Raw genomic sequence first — 23237 nt, 5'->3', positions numbered from 1 at the left:
TCCCACGCTGAAATGAATGTGAGATAAAAAATTCTCCTACTTCTCTCAGACATGAACCTCCACAAGTACTTCCCCAAGAGCACCTTGTTGAAAGTAAGAAGGGATCTAAGGCTGAGCCTGCCCTTATGCATGGTTTGTTTGACAATACCCCATTATTTAACAAGATGATATTTGAATTCCTCTCCGTGTTCACCCAAAGGAATCTTCTTTGAATCCCTTGAAACCTATTGCAACTGCATATGGGATGTGAAACAGAGATATAAAATAAACAGAGAGATTGGCTGAGGTGCTTTTGATGAGAGTGATTCTGCCAGCCTTGGAGAGATAATTCCTTTTCCATCCAGCCAGTTTCCTTTCATAACTGCCAATAATAGGATCCTAAACACCGTTTTCTTTGAACTTGGTGCCCAGGGGGAGGCCAAGGTAAGAAATAGGAAAGGTCCCAAGATTGAAGACCTTGTTAGCTAAAACTGCAAAAACCGTCATTTCAGGCTCTAGCCATTCTAATAGCAAACCAAAAGATGGCAAAAGTCCATCCATTGGGTTCCCTAAAAACCTTCCATTCTAATGGTCATTGCTTGATGTTCTGGTTTGGAGAAGTAATGTTGCCTCATGAACTCTGATAATATTCTCAATACTACTAATGAATTTCCAACACTTGTTCCATAGCCATTAGAAGCCTCTTTGGAAACCCTACCGTGTGATGATGGCCATATGTAGTGGCAATCACTTCCCTTCAATAATAATTTCTCTCAGACATGAACCTCCACGAATACTTCCCCAAGAGCACCATGTTGAAAGTAAGGGATCTAAGGCTGAGCCCGCCCTTAATGCATGGTTTGTTTGACAATACCCCATTATTTAACAAGATGGTATTTGAATTCCTCGCCGTGTTCACCAAAAGAATCTTCTTTGAATCCCTTCAAACCTATTGCAACTGCATATGGGATGTGAAACAGAGATATAAAATAAACAGAGAGATTGGCTAAGGTGCTTTTGATGAGAGTGACTCTGCCACCCTTGGAGAGATAATTCCTTTTCCATCCAGCCAGTTCCTTTCATACCTGCCAATGATAGGATCCTAAACACCGTTGTCTTTGAACTTGGTGCCCAGGGGGAGGCCAAGGTAAGAAATAGGAAAGGTCCCAAGATTGAAGACCTTGTTAGCTAAAACTGCAAAAACCTTCATTTCAGGCTCTAGCCATTCTAATAGCAAACCAAAAGATGACAAAAGTCCATCCATAGAGTTTCCTAAAAACCTTCCGTTCTAATGGTCATCCCTTGATGTTCTGGTTTGGAGAAGTAATTTTGCCTCATAAACTCTGATAATATTCTCAATACTAACTAAACTCTGAAGGTCTGCACTATATATGTGGGGATTTTCTCTATGAATCATGTTATTAATTTATTAAGATTTATAAAATATTGGAAACGAAAAGTCGTGTGACAGAAGAAGGAAGTTATCTCTAGTTTGTTCAAGTTTTATTTTCACTTGCACTTTGAATTAATTAACATTTATTTTTAACCTGCTTATTGCATGAATAGTGACCAAAGTTTATAACTGTGAACTGTCATAATTTGTGAACATGATATTTTTGGGATAATGTTGCATTATTGGCAGTTGCAGATGTCTCAACTTTGGATGCTTTTTTTTTAAACTCCCCTTTTCCTCCTAATCTTACAATGCAATTGTATGCTCCTTTGTAGGTAATTAATATTTCTTCACCTAATACCCCTGGACTGCGTATGCTTCAGGGAAGGAAACAATTAAAGGACCTTGTTAAGAAGGTTTGGATCTCTAGACATGAACTTACAGTTTACTCTGTGTAATTGATGACATTGATCAATGTTAGAATGTAGGCCTTAATGTTTTGATTTTCATGTAGGTTCAAGCTGCTCGTGATGAAATGCAATGGGGTGAGGAGGGTCCGCCTCCTTTGCTTGTGAAAATTGCTCCGGACTTGTCCAAACAAGACCTTGAAGATATTGCAGCAGTAAGCTAAAGCTCTTTTTCAGATATTTATTTATACGCATTCACATACAGTAGTCTTATGGTTCCTTCTCCATGGCCTTAGGTTGCTGTTGCTCTCCGCTTGGATGGATTGGTAAAACTTTTCTATTCTTTAACTTTGAATGTTTAATGTTTTTAATTTAGAATCTTAAGCTTGTTTTATGCTATTATTTTTGGTAACTTTGGTCATATTGTGGTAATTTTCCTGCATTTAACTATAAATCTACTTGCTGCCTGGTTTATCAGTAGGTAAATTATGTCACCCATGCTCCAATAGTTTAAGGGTTATTAGTCCTTTTTTGTCTAGAAATCCTCTATCAACGTGTAATCAATTGCAAATTTATGCTGCCACTGTCTATGTTTTTGTGTACATGTGTTGATAATTTTGTCTCTTGCACATTAGCAATACTTAGGATGTCAGAATGTCTATGCTCTTGCTGTTGATTCATGAGGCTTTGCTAGTTCTGGTTTTAAGGTTGATCATTCTTAACTGATTCTCAGCAGAATTTTTCTTATTAATAACATAAAAAATTGCTTTGTATTGACCATATATGACTTGACAGAAACTCAGAAGGGAGAAATAAAAGTCCATTGTAAATATATTTTTATTTAATGGTGTTCTAAATCTGTCTCTATATACCTAATTGGATATGAATTTGAAAATACAATTTTGGCATTTTTATCTTCTGATGGCCCACCTGTGAGACTCAAAACCTAGAATTTGCAATCCCTTGTGGATCATGTGTATTGTGCCTTGTTAACCCATTCCTGGAGTGAGCTCCCTCGAAATGAATGGGTTGTGCCTTGCCTTGTGCGCAGGTGGGAGACTGTTAGTGATTGCTTATCCAAAAGGTCCATGAAGGTGTTCCCATAAAGAATGAGGTGAAGCAAAGTCTCTCTAGGTAATGTGGGACAAGGCTTGGAGGCTTAAGTAACAGGAAAGCAAGAATAACACTATGCACCAGGGACAAAGAAAAGAGATAGTAAGGGAATGTCGAGGCTTTACCAGATTAATACCACAAATGATATCAGGGCATGTCTTGGAACTCTTGAGCATTCTTGGCTACTTGTTCAAACTTAGATGGGTATTCATCTTTGGTAAGTTTGGAGCAACGCTTTAAATTTTGATTTGACTAAAAAATTGAATCCTAACAAAATGGAAATTTTGATTTTGATCTGATATTGATTTGATTTTATTTAAGATGGAAATAGTAGTAAAACATGGACGCCATTTGTGAAATTTTGGGAACTACTAATAGACATTATGATGCATGATTCAAATGAAAATATTGCAAGAAAAACATGAAAATGATGAAGTACACTGCATATACAGTGTAATCACAGCGAAACTATTAACTTATTAAGGATATATATATAATAAAATGTAATTCGTAAATCAACTAAATGTTATTTTTATTATGTAAACATGTCAAACTAATTCTTGTTTCTTTTCCTGTGTTTCTTTTCTTGAGGTGGGGGGTGGGGGGTGTTTATCTAGTAGTAAATTATAACTCATCAAATGTCAATGGTCAATATATTATAGAACCCATGCATGGGAATCTAATCTAATATATATTTTATATATTCATTAAGAGAGAGGTTGAGAAGTGATAGTAATAAATATAAATTGACCATATGTTAGAGGTCAATTTAATATAAAATCCATATTGTTAAACCTTGACATACATTGTTGGCCCATAACCTAATAGCTTAAGCTTTTAAGTGGTAATCTAACAAGGTATTAGAGCTAGTTCCCGGGTGGTCCTGGGTTCTAGTCTTTTTGCTTGTGTTTATTGTGTGGTATTTAAAAAAAATTATTTTATTCCCTGTAATGGGTGTTAACTACTGCGTGTTTATCTCTCCACATGCTGTTCAGCTGCATCTGCAGGGGAGGGGGGGGGGGGGTGTTGTTAAAGCTTTAACACATACATAATAATCTGACATATATTTTGTGTACTTTTCGACATATTTGTTTACACTACATTAGGGCGTTCAATGAATATAAAGAGCTCCAGATTATCAAAACTTGAAGAGACATTTTTTTTTTCGGCAAGGAGAGAAATCTTTAGAAGGCACCAAGAGGGTGCCACCTGAGTACAAACCAAATCTAAGAAGAAAAGAATCACCTGTAGTACTCAAGAATTGTCTAAATGTCTACAAACCAATATATCATGAAGTGAGTTTGGTAATCCATCTGCCTTTGATAGTAGTGAGCAATTTAGTTGGACCTTAAAAAGGTCTCTCTGTTCCTTTCCTTCTTCCTTGCTTGATTGAATGCCTTCCCAGGCCCAGATTTCATCTTCACTCTTCTATCAGTTTCCCACTTTACCTGACCAGAACATCGGCCAGATTCCAGAGGTTTCTGGTCCAGGGGCAGTGAAGGAGGATATGTTCAATGGATTTTCAGCTTCTTCCTTGCACTAAAGGGGTGTTATATTACCACTTTACCTGAAAGCTTAAACTATTAGGTTGTGGGCCAATAATGTATATCAAGTTTTAACACTCCCCCGCACGTTCAGCCCAATAGCACATGGAGAGATAAACACACGTTAAATAGCACCCATGATAGGGAACACAATAATTTTTTTAAATACCACATAGTAAACGCGGGCAACAAGACTAGAGCCCATGACCTCTTGGTAAGCGGCTCTGATACCATGTTAGATTACCACTTCACCTAAAAGCTTAAGCTATTAAGTTGTGGGCCAACAATGTATATCAAGATTTAGCAAGGGGTACCCCTTTTTGAAGCTTGTTAATAGTTGCCTCGCACACACAAACACACACACAAACAAAATCGACCTATGTGGGGGCTAGAGATTTCCAAATTGGTTTCCAGGGGAAATTGCTTCTGGTTACTGCAGGACAAATAAGTTTCCTATAGAATAAGCTGACTGAAAAGCTGCCATCCTTGTCAAGGATCCTCTTTGGCTCATTGGGAGGTGTTATGAAACTTTATAAAGGCTACCAAAATATTCTGTGAAATTACCTCTATCCCATTCTTGGGCATTCACCAAAGGGAATGTTACAGATTATACCATTGCCTGCGAGTTGTAAGTGAATGCTAATCATAGAATTTTTTTTTGGTGGATGGAAAAGAGAAAATTAAGCAGGAGAAAAAGATACAAAAAATAAAAGAAAAATAAGGGAATTCCACAAATTCCTAGAAAAAGAACAAAGGATAAACAAGTGAGACACATCCTCTGAACTGTTTCTACACATATGATGTGTCCGGCGACAGCTTTAGAGGGCCTCCTACTCTGTGGCATAATGTTGGTGTTAACTCTATTAAGGGCCACCAACTAAACAAAACCCTTTATCTCGGAAGGAACTTTGGCCTCCCAAACACCCTGATAGTGAGGAAAGATCACATCAATCTTAGTAAGATGAGGAAGGAAAAATTTACAAGAATATTCCCCCAAACAGTTCAAAGACCAAATTTTACCATCACTCCTACCGGGGAACTGACAGCCTTCCATAGAATGAGTAAAGATTAAAGAAGACAGCTCTCCACCTCTCTACCATTCAAATCCGTTCTGAAATGAAAGGCCCAAGGACAAGCATCCCTTCCAACAGTATGAAAAGGGGAAATCCCTTCATTGTGATGGGAATAAAGGCGATATAGCTGAGTAAAAGGAAGACACCTGATCCCACCCCAGCAGTCCACTCAAACATCTTCCCAAAACCCGATACAGTTACCTTTCCCGAAGTGAATTTTTTCAAAGGAAGAAAAAGCGGATAGATATGAGAAATTCACATCTCCAAGGACTTTCAGAAAACTAGTTAGTGTGTCTTGGTCACAGGACAAGCTGAAAATATTGGTGAATCTTGTGCTAAGATGAAAGAGACCATGTGTCATGCCACAAATAAATATTTTCCCCATTCCCCATTTCAAAGTTGATAAAAGTGAAAGAGCTTTTCCAGCCTTTCCATATCCATTTGCAAGATCACGGGGTTCTATAACTTTAGACATACATCCATTGTGGTTAAGGCAGTATTTCGGAGCAATGATTTTTCTCCAAAATAGATAATTTTTCTTTCATGTACCTCCATAGCCATTTACGAAGGAGGGCTTTGTTGAAAATAGAGAGGACCTTGAAACCCAAATCACCTTTTTGAAATGACTAGATTTCATATAAATTCCTATTCCATGTTTCCCCACTGGGATCTTTTCTGATGTTCTTCAATCTTTTGGCTACCGAGCAAGGAATAAGGAAGAGGGACATATAGTATGCTAGGAGTTTTGATGGGCTACTCTTGATGAGGGTTAGTCTTCCTCGTTTTGAGAGGTAATCCCCTTCCATCTAGCCATATTTTCCTTAAACCTTTAAATGCTAAGAATTTATCAAATTTCTTAGCATTTTGTTCACATTTTTTAATTTGCTTTGTCGCACATTGTTCAATTTGAAACACTTAGTTTCCATCTAATTTGAAAGTTTTTTCAAATTAAATGCTTTGAAATTATGTACCTAAGTCATTAAAACCTCAAAATATCATCGATGCTTTATGAAAACAACACTATATTTGAGTTATTATTAGAGGATTTCAGAACTAAAAGATTTGAATTTTAGGGAGAGTTTGTTCCAGAGTCAAATTTTCAAAAAAACAAAAAAGAAGGAAATTGTTTTTTGAAAATATGAGATTTCCATAAATGTTTTGCGATTTGTTTGAATTTGGAAGGAAATCTAGTAAGTTTGGGATTTCCCTCCTTTTTTGATTTCAACGGTGGTGGAAAGCAGAAATTTTAACAATCTTGAGGCAATATAAAACTATAAGGAGGGTTGAGGCTGTGTACAGTATGACGAACCTCCCCTTACCATTGCAAAATGGGGAGTTTTGTGGCCCAAGGACTCCTTTTTTTTGTGGTGATATAAAATTGTAGTTTGAAGAGCTTCTTAGAGTCAATGATCGGACTTGTATTTGCAGATTATGCAAAACTAGAAGAAGCATAAGCATCCTTGACTACATTTTTCTTGTTATAAACTTGTTGGGGCAAATATTAATAATTTAGTTTTCTTCTTTGTAATTTTCTAGATGAGGGTGTTAGCCTTAGTGGCTAAGGGTTTTCATTCCAACTTGTTTTGATGACAACAACCCATTAGTAGTTCTTTAAGTTTACTAACATTTCTCCTTAGGCCCAGTTCAGATACATAGGAAAACTCCAAGACAAGCGTTAGGGTCAAATATATACACATATATATATATATATACACATATATATATATATATATATATATATATATATATATATCAAATAGGCAAACCATCATTAGCAAAGCCCAACTTACGGCACATCCGAAACTCAACTATTCAAGCAAAGTGTTTATAATATTCTACATAAGCAGGTCAGTATCATCATTCAGCACAATCAGTTTAGCATTTCTATTCAATCACAAGCATCTTAGTAGAAGTATCAGTAATGCATTTAGATATAGTCATATTCAGCATCTGTCTATTTGTGAGTATAAAGGTGGGGGTAAGGCAATTTGCATCAAGACATCAAAAGTGATGCAAATCCAACAATATGTTAGAATCAAAACAGGCACGATTACGCTGATCAGATTGTGCCATGGCGAGCTGTAGGCCATCGAGGCGCTCCAGGATGGGATCAACAGTAGGCTCCTTGGCCTCCTCGTCTTCCTCCATGGCAGCCTGTACCTCATCCACTGGTGCCCTCCCCTTGCTCATGAACCTTTACCCAAGTGTTCGTATCCTCGTCTTTCTCAAAATGCATGCAGCGCAGAGTAGCCTCAGTATATGTGTCGTCTGGCGCAGGTCTTATGCAAGGTATCCCGGTGTGAATGAGGCCGGAATAATCGAAAAATGGGGTGAGTAGGCGACCGTACGGCAGACATCCCTGTTGCTGTTTCAGACTCTCCGCCATATGTTGAATAATGACTATCAGCAAGTAGATGCCTTTGCCATGCCACAGACAGTACATGCAGAAGATATCCCCTAACGTTACCTAGTTGCGTCCGTCAGTCCTTGGGGAGAAGTTGTACGTGATCATGTGATGTAGGACTCGAAATTCAACGGTGAGGTCCTTGGATTTGGGACGGGCTACGAGAGGAATGTGGGGGTCATCGATGATCAGTTTCAGAGCCTCGTGACAGTCAAACCAGTCAAAACGAGTAGGCCAGGAGGCCTTGGGAAGGCCTTGTATCGGATAGAGGTGGTAGCCTAAGACCTGAGAAAATGTGTTGTCCGAGAGGCGAATGATGGTTCCCCGAACCGTAGAATAGGCCGCTACACCTTGATGGGACGGAACAAAATTTGCATAAAACTCCCGGATGAGCTCTCCCAAATCAAACAGCATGTCTCATCCGACCGCGTGGATTTTGGTTAATAAGGCGGGGAAATGAGTCTGAAGGAAAGCCGAAGGAACAATCTTACTGTGCACAATGTGGCACTTGGAAATGTCGCTTTGATACCAATTGTCGGCCTGGGTGCGCGTCTAGAGGGGGGTGAATAGATGCTCTTTTCACTTTTCATGAATATGAAAATTTTCTACAATCACAAAATTATCTTGGCAAGATGCAAGAGTATTATATCACAATTTACATTCAAAGCAAATAACAGTAAGCAAGCAATATGAAAGAGGAAGGATAAGAAAAGCTTAACACGTCGATGTTAAAGTGGTTTGGCATTGAGCCTACGTCCACGCCTTGAGACCAACTCAAGGATTCCCCAAATCCACTAAGCAACCCTCCTTCACTGGCGGAGAAGCCTTTACAATACAACTGCTCACCAAGAGCTACAACGAGGTGCTCACCAAGAGTCACCTTACAAAGGCTCACAAAGAACCCTTCAACACAATGAACTTGAAACAATGAGATACAATAACAAAGTGCCCCTTCTTGAGCAGATATACCTACACCTCACACTTCTCTGTCTTTGCAAATGATGTGTAAACAAGAGTAAGGAGCAAGAGAACTTGAGAGCACAAATGAAACCCTAGAATGAATGCTCAAATGAATATTCTCAACAACCAAAGTGCTTAACTTGCATGAAATAAATGCACAAGACTCATTTTAAAGGCCAAGGGGATGAGCAAGGCGCTGGAGAGCCGTTCGGCATTAATGGACATAAGACAATTTGAAAACTAGCCGTTAATATGCATATTATGCTTTCTGCAGCCCGAAATTCGTCGACGAGGTCACTTCTTCGTCAACGACTTCCATGCATGCTTTCGTCGACGAGACCCTGTGTTCGTCAACGAACCTTCTGTTCTGAATTCAGTTCGGTCTTGGTTTCTTTTCGTCGACGGGTCCCTTATGTACATCGACAAACCAATAGTATGTCTTTGTCGCCGAATCCCCTGTATTCGTCGACGACCCTATTTTGAACTTTTAGGTGGTCTCGATATCTTTTCGTCGACAAGTCCCCTGTGTACATCGACGAAATGCCTTCTTGTGCTTGTCGACGAATCCCCTGTATTCGTCGACGAACCCTTTACTTGTATTGATGAGAATATGTTCAGAAGTTAGTTTTCATCCAAGTAAAGGTTCTATCTTGTCCGGATTTAAGTTTTACCAATTTTAAGTTGTCTTGGTTTGATAAAAACATGTTTGAAAGTCTTTTTGACATCTTATGCAGGTTAAGTGACTCGACATGCATGTGTAAATCTCGAAATCATGTTCTAATGTACTATGAGCTATATGCATGTATGATTTGCTCGTCTCTTGCAAGATACTCTTGAAACATACCAACTGCACAGGAGTTGCAACATTGATCTCATACGCACAACCCAATGCATATATGTAGAAATTATAAACACTTTGCTTGTAAAAATAACATGCATTGATTCTCGAGCAACTTGAGTCCTTATATTAAATATTTTGTAGGCCTTACTATTCATTGCATACCCTAAAAAGATCCCTTCATCGGATTTTGAATCAAATTTGGCTAAGTGATCTCTATTATTTAGAATGAAGCATTTGCATCCAAAAACCCTGAAGTGTGAGACGTTCGGTTTTCTATACTTCCAAAATATTTTTGGGCCGAAGCCGTCAGTACAGCTATGCTAGTAACCGCGTCCTTATTAGATCCAAAATAGGGAAAACTCCATATGAGATTTGGAAGGGTAGAAAACCAAACTTCTCACACTTTCAAGGCTTTTGGATGTAAATGCTTCATTCTAAATGATAGAGATCACTTAGCCAAATTTGATTCAAAATCCGATGAAGGGATCTTTCTAGGGTATGCAATGAACAGTAAGGCCTACAGAGTATTTAATAGAAGGACTCAAGTTGTTCAAGAATCAATGCATGTTATTTTTTATGAGACACCCTCATGCACCCAAAGAAATAGTTGACGAGGATGATCAAATAACTTCAATGAGAATTGAGAGGGAATTTGAGCAACTTAAGATAGACGGTAAACAAAATGAAAATTCCCAAGAAATTAAGAATAATCGTCAAGAGTCATCACCTAAGGAAGATTTTATAAGACCTGAAGAAAAACCTAAAGCATGGAAATTTGTTAGAAACCACCCAACTGACCTTATCATTGGTAATCCATCCCAAGGAGTTAGTACTAGGTCTCACTTAAGAAGTGGATGTAATCACATAGCCTTTGTATCTCAAATAGAGCCTAAAAACCTGGAGGAGTCTGAAAATGACGAAAACTGGATCATTGCCATGCAAGAGGAGCTTGATCAATTCGAAAGGAACAAAGTATGAGAATTATTTACTAAACCCAAGAACAGAACCATAATAGGCACAAAATGGGTATTTAGGAATAAGAAAGATGAAGATGGTAACATTGTGAGAAATAAAGCGAGACTAGTTGCACAAGGGTATAACCAACAAGAGGGAATTGATTAAGATGAAACTTATGCCCCTGTAGCTAGACTTGAGGCCATTAGGATGTTACTTGCATTTGCTTGTTTCAAAAATTTCAAACTATTTCAAATAGATGTCAAGAGTGCATTTCTAAATGGATTCATTAATGAAGAAGTATACGTTAGACAACCCCCCAGGTTTTGTGAGTCATACTCACCCTGAACATATCTCTAAACTCTTAAAAGCCCTATATGGACTTAAGCAGGCACCTAGAGCATGGTATGAACGTTTAAGCAAATTCCTCTTGGAAGAGGGCTTCTCAAGAGGACAATTCGATACTACCTTGTTCTTGAAACATAAGGAAAATGATATGTTGGTCATTCAAATTTACGTAGATGATATCATTTTCGGGGCCACAAACGAAAATTTGCGTAAAGAATTTGCTCGAACTATGCAGGAGACATTTGAGATGAGTATGATGGATGAATTAACTTTCTTCCTTGGTTTGCAGATCAAACAATTGAAAAATGGAATATTCATTAATCAAGCCAAGTATGTCACGGACATGCTCAAGAAATTTGGACTTGAAGCGGGAAAACCCAAAGCAACCTCTATGAGCACAACAACAAAGCTTGACAATGATGAAAAAGGGAAGAATGTTGACCAAAAGTTATATAGAGGAATGATTGGTAGTTTATTATACCTTACTTCTAGCAGGCCAGATATTATGTTCAGTGTTTGCTTGTGTGCTAGATTCCAATCATGTCCCGAAAGAGTCACATCTTAATGCCGTTAAGTGAATATTTAGGTACCTAGCAGGGACACATGACTTAGGACTCTTTTACCCTAAAATTGCTCCCTTTGACCTCACCTGCCACTCAGATGCTTACTACGACTGGTGCAAAACCGATAGAAAGAGTACTAGTGGAACATGTCACTTTCTAGGACATTTGCTTATCTCATGGTTTTGCAAGAAGCAAACTTCGGTTGCTCTTTCAACCACCGAGGCTGAATATATGGCAACCGGTAGTTGTTGTTCATACGCTTTATATATGAAGCAACAACTCGAAGACTTTAAAATCTTGATAAAAGGTACACCAATCCATTGTGATAATTCAATATCTTGAAAAACCTGTGCCTGCACTCTAGGACCAAACATATTAAGATACGACACCACTTTATCTGAGATCATGTTCAAAAGGGGGATGTTGAGTTAGTATATGTAAATACAGAAAATCAACTGGCTGATATTTTAACAAAACCCCTAAACGAAGAAAGATTCAGCAAAATTAGGCATGCCTTGGGCACGTGCACTTCCAAGAACCTCTCTTAGGAACAACAAGTTGTCTTTCATTGGCTCAAAACTCCCAAAAGATAAAACACAGTAGTTTTCACTAACCTCGTCGACGAACATGGGAGATTCGTTGCTGAGACATGAAGATCTATTCGTCAACGAACACAGGGCATTCGTTGTTGAATAATATGAAGCACTTCGTTGACGAACATAGGGGATTCGTTGCCGAACAGTACAAAGATCTTCGTCGACGAACACAGGGTATTCGTCGACAAAATTTGTTAGGGCTACTTAACTTTCCCTGCATTTTGTCTGATTTTTTAAAGCCCCAAACCCTAGCTCTCGGCCCCTTCATCCCTCCTTCGTCCCTCTGAACCTCATTCAACACCCTAAACCCTACCCTTCCCAGCCCTCCCTCCATTCTTCCTAAGCTCACTCTCGCGCCCTACCTCCCTCTCCCTAGCTCTCTCTCACCCTCTCTTCCTCTCCTTCAGATGGCCCCTCGCTCGAAGAAGAGAGCCTCTCACCCCGAGCTTGGCGAGGGTTCCTCTTAGCGCCCTCCCACTGAACCGTCCTAGCAAGCCTCCACCGAAGCTGATCAGTGCTTCGTTTCCTCTGAAGCCGCCTACTAGTATTAGAATGACATTTCCAAGCGCTTCATCGTGCACGGTAAGATTGTTCCTTCGACTTTCCTTCAGACTCATTTCCCCACTTTATTAACCAAAATCTAGGCGGTTGGATGGGATATGTTGTTTGATTTGGGAGAGCTTGTATATGAGGAGCTCGTCTGGGAATTTTATGCAAATTTTGTTCCGTCCCATCGAGGTGTTGCGGCCTATTCTACGGTTCGTGGAACCATATTCGCCTCTTGGACAACACATTTTCTCAGGTCTTAGGCTGCGAGCACTATCCGATACAAGGCTATCCCAAGGCCTCCTAGCCTACTCATTTTGACTTGTTTGACTCTTACGAGGCTCTGAAACTGATCATCGGTGACCCCCACATTCCTTCTGTAGCCCGTCTTAAATCCAAGGACCTCATCGTTGAATTTCGGGTCCTGCATCACATGATCATGTACAACTTCTCCTGAAGGACCGGTGGATGCCACTGGGTGACGTTGGGGGATATCTTCTGCATGTACTGTTTGTGGCATGGCAAAGGCATCTACTTGCCGACAGTCATTATTCGACATATGATGGAGAGTCTGAAACGACAACGGGGATGTCTTCCGTACGGTTGCCTACTCACCACCTTTTTCAATTATTTCGGCCTCATTTGTGCCAGGATATCTTACATAAGACTTGCTACTCTGCGCTGCATGCATTTTGAGAAAGACGAGGATACGAACACAGGGTAAAGGTTCATGAGCAGGGGAGGGCACCAGTGGATGAGGTACAGGTTGCCATGGAGGAAGATGAGGAGGCCGATGAGCCTACTATTAATCCTTCCTGGAGCGTTTCGATGGCCTATAGCTCACCATGGCACAATCTGATCAGTGTAATTGTGCCCGTTTTGATTCTATTGATGCGACTCTGGCACTGCAAGCCAATCAGTATCGCGCACGCTTTGACTCCATTGACGATGCCCTGGCTGCCATCTTCGCCAAACTGGATCGCCCCCTGGAGTAGCTTTTGGGTCGCCACCTCCCATTTTTTTTTATAATGGCAAAGGGGGAGATGATGATATGTAGGATGATGATGTATGATGTAGGATTGATGATGTTGATGCTGGCTCTATTTTAGATACCTTGATGTAGTGATGACTTCTTTTTCGTTTTGTTTTAGATACTTTGATGTGGTGATGATTCTTTTTCTTGTTCTAACATATTGTTGAATTTGCATCACTTTTGATGTCCTGATGCAAATTGCCTTACACCACCTTTGTAATCACAAATAGACAGATGCTGAATATGACTATATCTAAATGCATTATTGATACTTCTACTAAGATGCTTGTGATTGAATAGAAATACTGAACTGATTGTGTTGAATGGTGATACTGAACTGCTTAGGTAGAATATTAAATTGATGCAGGTTTAAAAATATGGAAAATACTTAATTTATGGACGGCATGCTGCCGAAATTTCATTTGAATTTATTTTCCAAACTTAAATATGATGATCACATAGTGCATACATTAAGGGGGAGGAACTGTTACATTTTTAACATATATGCATACTTTGAGGGGGAGCAATTTTTCTTGAAAAATCCTTCAAAAGAACAAAAATGGTTTGCCATCATCAGAAAGGGGGAGAATGTTAGACCTAGTGGCTAAGGGCTTTCATTCCAGCTTGTTTTGATGACAACAACCCATTAGTAGTTCTTTAAGCTTACTAACATTTCTCCTCAGGCTCAGTTCAGATACACAGGAAAACTCCAAGACAAGCGTTAGGGTCAAATATATACATATATATATATATATATACATACATATATATATACATACATATATATATACATATATACATATATATATATATATATATATATATAAAATAGGCAAACCATCATCAACAAAGCCGAACCTACGACACATCCGAAATTCAACCATTCAAGCATAGTGTTTATAATTTCTACATATATGCGTTGGGTTGTGTGTATGAGATTAATGTTGTAACTCATGTGCAGTTGGTACGTTTCAAGAGTATCTTGCAAGAGACGAGCAAATCAAACATGCATATAGCTCATAGTAGGTTAGAACATGATTTCGAGATATACACATGCATGTCGACTCACTTAACCTGTATAAGATGTCAAAAAGGCTTTCAAACATGTTTTATCAAACCAAGACATCTTAAAATTGGTAAAATTTAAATCTGGACAAGATAGAACCTTTACTTGGATGAAAACTAATTTCTGAACATATTCTCATCAATACAAGTAAAGGGTTCGTTGACGAATAGAGGGGATTCGTCGACGAATGGAAGAAGGTATTTCGTCGACGAACGCAATAAGGCATTTCGTCGACGTACACAGGGGACTCGTTGATGAAATGCCTTCTTGCGTTTGTCGACAAACGCATGCATGGAACTCGTCGACGAAGGAGTGACCTTGTTGACGAATGTCAGGCAGCAGACACTATTAAATGCGTATTAACGACTAGTTTTCAAATTGTCTTATGTCCATTACTGCCCAACGGCTTTCCAGCGCCTTGCTTGACCCCCTTGGCCTTTAAAATGCGTCTTGTGCATTATTTCATGCAAGTTAAGCACTTTGGTTGTTGATAACATTCATTTGAGCATTCATTCTAGGGTTTCATTTGTACTCTCAAGCTCTCTTGCTCCTTACTCTTGTTTACACATCATTTGCAAAGAGAGAGAAGTGTGAGGTGTAGGTATATCTGCTCAAGTAGGGGCACTTTGTTATTGTATCTCATTGTTTCAAGTTCATTGTGTTGAAGGGTTCTTTGTGAGCCTTTGTAAGGTGACTCTTGGTGAGCACCTAGTGAGCAGTTGGATTGTAAAGGCTTCTCCTCTAGTGAAGGAGGGTTGCTTAGTGGATTTGGGGAATCCTTGAGTTGATCTCAAGGCGTGGACGTAGGCTTGGTGCCGAACCAAGTTAACATCGCCGTGTTAAGTTTTTCTTATCCTTCCTCTTTCATATTGCTTGCTTATTGTTATTTGCTTTGAATGTAAATTGTGATATAATACTCTTGCATCTTGCCAAGATAATATTGTGATTGTAGAAAATTTTCATATCCGTGAAAAGTGAGAAGAGCGTCTATTCACCCCCCTCTAGACGCGCACCCGGGCCGACAATGGGCTCTATTTAGAATTATGAATGATAGGGAAGCAGAGGAGCTTTGTCATCTAGTGGAGCTTCTTGCCCACTTTACCCTTCCTTCCATATCAGACTTGAGAGTCTAGAAGTTTTGATTATTTTTTTTCTTGTAAATCTTTTTCGATGCATTTGTTGTAAGGCTCTTCCTTTTCTTCATTTATCTGGACAGAACTTGTTGGCAAGCAAAAATTCTTTCATGAGTTAAATTTTCACCTAGATTTTGATTCCTAGAAGAATTTAAAAATTGATTTGTTGCAATCAGAAGGAAGTTTTACAAGGTTTTTAGCATGATATGTGATTTGTCTTCTCAAGATAATGGCCCCCTCTTCTTTTTTCCCGAGGGTATTTTGCCCTCATTTTTTTTTCTAGGAGAATGGATTTCCCTGTTTTGTATAATTTCTTCCATGTTTTAGTAGATCTTTTTCTATTAAGAAAAAGGATTAATATTAATTATGAGTGTGGAACATGGATTCAACTGCATTTACACTAGAATCAAACAGATTTTGCAAAGCAATACTTGGCAATTGAGAGCCGTTACCTGAGAGGTTACTTTATTCATTTTCGTTGCTTCCTATCAATGCTAGACAATCAAGAGCATTAAAGTGCCCCAATTTGAATCAATTTACTAGGGAGCAGATTCTATTTCTTGTTGGCAGAGTTTAATAGATTCCTGTCTCAATCTAAGTATCACACCAATTACTAAAACAATTTTATGGTGCGAAGGATAGAATCTTTGTAACAAGAATAAAAAAAAAAAAATCACAGAAAACAACCATTTTCTTGAAAAATTGTGCAGAGAACTGATTATGTGGCAATGAATTGAGGATGACATGTTCAATGATGTGGTGAAGTCAATGATAAAATCTGATGCTGTGTCTTGATAATGTGTCAATGATGGGGCTGTGACAGGGCAATGCAATCTCAGATGATATCCATGTGCTTTGATGGTGAGTGTGTCCTCTTTGATGAGCAAAGGAATTTCAGATGTGAGCATATTGGATTATGACAGCATGAACAATGAGTGATGGTGGTGCTGTCAGTAAGTGGATGGAAGGTGGAGATTTTAATGTGCCAATGACAGCTGATGGCTTGGCTGCATGACAGCACATATGGCTGAAGGTGGCTGCAGTTTTTTGCAGCAAGGCTGATTGGATTCTTTTGTTATCAATGGTGGCAACAATGGAGGGATTTCCTAGTGTTGTTGTTGTTGTTGTTTATTTATTTATTTTAAGAAATAAATGTAAGAATTAAGTTGAAATTTTAAACCATGTTAGTATGAGTTGAAATTTATAAAAAACCCTTGTAAAACACCAACAAGCATGGCAATTTAAGTTGGTTTTCCAAACCCTATCAGGACATTGATAGATAGTGTTCAATCACAGGAGAACTGCCTTATGGAGAAAACACAATATCCAGTGCAGAAGACTCTGCACCATGTGGGAGGTTTGGGATGTCACAGACTCAAAATTCTGGGAGAAAACTAACACATAAAGGCCTTTTATAGGCTAACAGTACTTGGAAACAAGGAAGCTAATTTAGAAATCTATATAAGCTCAATTGCTACTCTTAACTAATTGTACTCCAGAATCTGGAAGAAATTATCTAATAAAAATAGTCTGAAAGAAATTGTGGAAATACGAACAAAGATGACAGAAAATGTAAATATGTATGCATGCTACATCACAGTGATTATTTGGAATTGCAGTGGTGTATGTAATGTATTAGCAAACCTGTTTTGTGCATTTCATTGTTCTATCATAATTAATTATGCTAGGTGAAATTTCTTAATTTCATCTTATGTTTTGATAATAGAAAAATTACTTTGAAAGATTTAATCTTACCACTGCTTTTTTATTGGTTCATACCAATAAAAAAAAATGTTAAGAACAAGTTCTCCCAGCAGTTGGGCATCTTTTCACTAATACTTAAGAACGATCTAGATCTCAATAAAAATCTGTTAAACTCAAAACAAAATATTGAACATGATTTCTTAAGAAGTGCATAATTCTTCACACTATAATGCTCTTTTTCAGTGATAAGTTTTTATATATATTTTGTACATTCTATTAAATCTTGCTTGTGAATTGTCTTGGAGGAAAAAAATGTACTTTTAAAGTTGGAGTTCTATTTGTTCCTTCTAGATCATATCAAATACAACAATTTCAAGACCAGATCCTGTAAGCAAAAATCGGGTAGCTGAAGAGACCGGTGGCTTAAGTGGAAAGCCTCTCTTTGATCTTTCAACCAGTATTTTGAAGGAGATGTATATTCTGACAAGGGTATGCTGGTTATTGTTATATTTTTTTGATAATCCTCAAGCTGCCATATTGGTGTAGCATGGAAATGAGCCCTTTCCTGGTCAAAATGCAGCAATATGTGTGGATGTATGAATTGTACAGGGAAACAGCTAAAATTACACATGCATCATGCAGCGAGCTTTCAATGGTCTTAAAATTTCTGTCTGTTTTGTCTGAGTTTTGATTCTTGGAAAGGGTCTCTCCAAAAAATATTTCTTGATGCTGTCATTTTGGCCTTCAATAGTGGTTCGTACCCATTTTTGCAAAAGATTGATGTTTTTTGATAGAGTTTTACTCATTCAGTGTATTTTCTCATATAGATAGTCGGATGAATTGCTTGTGACAAGTTCGACATATTGTTTTGGTTTTGTAGCGAAAAATGGAAACGACAGCTTATAAAGACGGAGAGCATGATTTGTCAACTATGAGCATAGCATTCTTTTGTGGATTTTTTGTCAAACGAAACCACACATTTTTTTATATGAATAGCCCCATGCATATGGCTGTTGCATAATACATGCATTTGACCAAAAAAATATTTATTTTTGTGAGAAATTTAGTGAAATTGTTGGCATTGATGAATCAAGTGGAGAGGTCTTGAGTTGATAAGCAAGGCCTGAATAAGATTTGAGCTTTCTAATGCTTCAGCTACCTTAAGATTTTATCTTTCTGTTTTCCTCTTAAGTCATTTAATAGTCAGTCTCCTAAGAGCTTCTTAGCTTTTGCTCTCTTATATTTTCTCTCCTTTGTGATATTCTTTCATCCCATATTACAAGTCTCTCTGAGTTTAGTGCAATGTTTTTGTAATCTTAGAAGTCTCATCCCAAATAGCCCTGCAGATGGCCAATGACCCAAGGAAACAAAAGAATTGGTCACCTTTTCAACATGATCTCCCCTTATAAATAGACTAAAAAAAAATACATGTTTTAAAAAGTATCTAATGATTTATGACTTCAATACATTCTATTTAGTAGAAAGACTGGGTACTCCTTACTCATTATCTAGCAAATTACTTATTCATAAGCTACATGTGGGGCTAATAGTTTTTATTTCCTGTGGAAAACTTTTTTTTGCATTGCATAGCCCTATTCCCTCTTGGATTCTGTTCCTTCTATCCTTACGCAAAAAAGAAAAAGAAAATATGAGTTTGTCTTTATTGGACTCATCAGGTGTGATGGGGCTCGAACCTACAGCTTCCACCTTTACAGGGTGATGCTCTAAGAAAATAACAATATTAGGGAAATAAGACGCGCAGCATACATATTCTTATGATTTTATTCTAACGTTTTCTATTTAGAATTGCCATGTTATAATAGAGACACGAGTCATATATTGATATTCACATGGGCATGCACTTTAGTGAGAGTGACAGGGATTACTAGTAAAATAATCCTTAAAAAAATATATAAAAAATGAAAGTAATGATATTATAATATGTTGGATTTTATTTTTTATATTTTAAATTTATGATGGTCAAACTTTCTAGGATATGGATTAAATTTGGTATACATTCTAGATAAGTATTTGTTCTGGAAATATGATCATTCTTTACATGTTCCATTCATAAGTCAAATCTATAATTGTAGTCTTTTTGAAATTATGTTGAATCAAATATGTGGGCATTCTGTGCACATTCCTAGGATCTTGCAACTCGAACCAAATAAAAAATATTTCCATGCAGGCAGTCCATTCATTGGAATGTCATTGAAGGAGCATTTTTTATCCTGTGGACAGAGTGGAACCTCATCGTAAGGATTACTGAATTTTTTTTCCTAGAGATTCTAAAAGGAGATAACTCAAGATTGTTTGTGTAAGGTTATCAAGATCAGTTAGAGTCAGGTGCATAGCATCTTTATTCAAGAGAGTCTTTTGAGAAGATAAAAGGATATTTATCAATGGAGTGAGGCCATGAATGAAAAAGGAGATGTGTATTTGGTTCCTCATGAGTCATGGGCATGAAGTATGGCAGCTATGAGGTTTTCAGGCAAGGAGGTAGGTCGGCTGTTGCAAGAGATGCTCAGCTAGGGTTTCCTTTTAGTAGTGCAAACTGAAAGTCTAGAGGAGCTGGTGTGAGTTGTGTTGGGCATGGGGTGTTTCAAGTTGTAGATTTGGGTATTCTATTAGACAAGTTGGACTGGGGTTTGGCCCAATGTAAAAGTTTAATGGTTGTTAAGATTTGATTAAAATGAATGACCTAACTTGAAGATAGGTCTCTCCCTCTATTTATAATACAAATTAAACACATTCTAATGACAATAATACCCTTGCTAACTCTCACTAATTAACATACTAACACACTCAATAATAATAATACTAAAAGACATATATAACCTCTTAACACTCTCCCTTAAGCTGGAGCATAAATGTCATAAGCTCCTAGCTTGTTACAAATGAATTTAACACGAGCACCCCAATGCTTTGGTAAACAAATCAGCAAGCTGCATGTATGACTTCACATAAGTGGTTGTAATGACCTTTTTGCACAAGTTTCTTCTGTACAAAGTGGTAATCAACTTCAATGTGCTTTGTCCACTCATGCAAGACCGGGTTAGAGGCAATATAAAGAGCAAATTTATTATCACACATCAACTTCATAGGTTGAGAATGCAAAAAACCCAATTCTTCCAACATGTTCTTCAACCAGACAAGTTTAGAGGTAGTGTGAGCCATAACTCTATATCCAGATTCAGCATTTGACCTTGCCACACCACAGTTTGTTTCTTACTTTTCCAAGAAACCAAATTACCACCAACCAAGATACAGTACTTGGTGGTAGATCTCTGATTGGAAGGTGATCCAACCCATGGTTTTAAATAAAGGCCGCGATTTTTGGGTTACCGATACCGTTACACACCACGAAATCGGTGAGAAGAAAAATCACGGCTGTAGCGGCCGTTACGGATCGCAACCGTTACTTAAAGGTTGCTACGGCCATTACGTAACCGCTATAGGACTGTTACATAAAAAAATTTATTTTATTTTTTACTTTTTCTTCGCACTTTTTCCCTTTCATTCATAAATCATTCTCAATATACCATATGTTGAGAGGGGAAAAATATTATAATGAGGATGACAATGATACAAAATTTACTATTTCTATAAATACTCACACGAGATGCATTAATTAACAATTTGATAGGAAAATATTTTATTTTGACAATATTAGTAATGTGATATTTATGTTCTATATTTTTCAACTTCAACCTTCTTTCTTTTTTAGCTATTTTATATTTGTATTATTCGTTTGTCTTATGTGTCGTGTATAATGTATCTTGCTTTATTAATTAATTTAGCGCACATAAGAATTTATCACAAATAAGAAAAATGAGAAGTATAAATACGTACACATGTGTAATTTTTCTATCATTGATGGTTTAAAACAAATGTAAATGTGTTGCCCTTATCAAAAAACTTAGTTACTCGAACTAAAGGATACAAAATACACTAAAACTCTTTCTAAGAAGGGCTAAAAGCTTAAAATATGCAAGTACGCACAAGGTTGTGCGTGCTTCAAAAAAATTCACGGCCGTTACACACGCTTTCCGTTATGCTGCTTCCTGTTACACCCGTTACCGTTATGTTACGCTACCCGCTACCGCGATTTAAAACCATGATCCAACCCAATCTGCATCTGTATATCCATGGATATAAGTGTGACCCTAATCATGATATAAAAGACCTCTCCCAGGTGTACTTTTGAGATATCTCAAGATGTGAATTACTGCGTCCTAATGACTTGTCCTTAGAGAATCTAAAAATTGACTCACAACACTCGTTGCAAAAGATATATCTGACCGAGTAACTGTGAAATAATTCGACTTTCCAACAAATGTCCGATATTGTCTAGGATTATGTAGCAAATCACCCATATCCGACGTTAACTTGCTATTAGGATTCATTGGTGTATCAACCGGTTTAGATCCCAACAAGCCAGTTTCATCCAATAGATCAAGAACATATTTCCTTTGTGACACAACAATTTCAATATGAGTTCTAGATACTTTTATACCTAAGAAGTATTTCAACGGTCCCAAATCTTTGGTTTGAAACTTAGTTTGTAGAAAAAGTTTGAGTCTCCAAATACCTTTATCATCATCACCTGTAATAACAATATCATCCACATAAACAACACGAATGATCCTACCTGATGAATTATGATGATAAACGCAAAATGATCCACAGTATACCATCGAAGACCAACTCAAGTACTACTGCACTAAAACGACCAAACCATGCTCTAGGAGACTATTTTAAACCATATAAAGCCTTATTGAGTTGACACACTAAGCTTGACTCCCCCTGAGCATCAAACCCAAGTGGTTGCTCCATATAAACGTCCTCCTTAAGGTCACCATGCAAGAAGGCATTTTTCACATCTAACTGATACAAAGGCCAATGACAAGTAGTAGCCAAGTAGATGAATAGATGTAAGTTTGGCAATCGGAGAAAAAGTATCAAAATAATCCAAATCATACACCTGAGTGTATCCCTTAGAAACAAGACGAGCCTTTAGACGAGCCACAAAATCATCAGCGTTGACTTTCACAATGTAAACCCAGCCAACCACAAACTTGTAAGGAGGAAGGGGTACCAAGTCTCAAGTATCGTTGTCATGTAAAGCATTTATCTCTTCAACCATAGCATCCCTCCACATTGAATGGGCCAAGGCTTTTGAAACAAATTTAGGAAGGGTAGTAGATGATAGAGTAGTGACAAAATAATAATAGAAGGGTGATAAGGACTCATAAGAAACATAGTTGGAAACGGGGTGTTGAGTACATATGCGTTTACCTTTCTGAACAGCAATAAGAGGATCAACACCATGGGAAGTATGATCATAAGACGAGGAAACAAAGGCGTGGTAGTAGAAGCTAGAGGGGACTATCTTCCTTGGAGCCACCATCGTGAATACACATGCAAATTAGGTTGATCAAGGTGATGTGAAGGATTTGAACTACATGGAGACTCAGATGGTTGGTTGGGCAAGGACAACAATGTAGAATCTAGAAGATTAGGCAAAGGAAGGGACTCTTGAGCTAAGAAACACTTAGTGACTAGGTGTAGTAAGGTGTA

The 23237-nt window shown here is 37.9% G+C and overlaps 1 protein-coding gene across 2 annotated transcripts in view; it reads left to right on the top strand.

The window, feature by feature from the left end:
• The window catches only part of LOC131154556 (dihydroorotate dehydrogenase (quinone), mitochondrial), a 70179-nt gene that overhangs the window by 25493 nt on the left and 21449 nt on the right, over positions 1–23237 (top strand). For both annotated transcript variants that reach the window (XM_058107393.1, XM_058107394.1), the window contains exons 5-8: positions 1708–1788; positions 1887–1994; positions 2076–2105; positions 18009–18146. In XM_058107393.1, the coding sequence (XP_057963376.1) occupies positions 1708–1788; positions 1887–1994; positions 2076–2105; positions 18009–18146 (357 nt within the window). The remainder of the gene's footprint in view (positions 1–1707; positions 1789–1886; positions 1995–2075; positions 2106–18008; positions 18147–23237) is intronic.

This window comes from Malania oleifera, chromosome 4, assembly GCF_029873635.1.
Source record: "Malania oleifera isolate guangnan ecotype guangnan chromosome 4, ASM2987363v1, whole genome shotgun sequence".
NCBI lineage: Eukaryota > Viridiplantae > Streptophyta > Magnoliopsida > Santalales > Ximeniaceae > Malania > Malania oleifera.
Note: the sequence above shows the minus strand (reverse complement) of the source record. Positions and strands in the feature narration are given on the sequence as shown.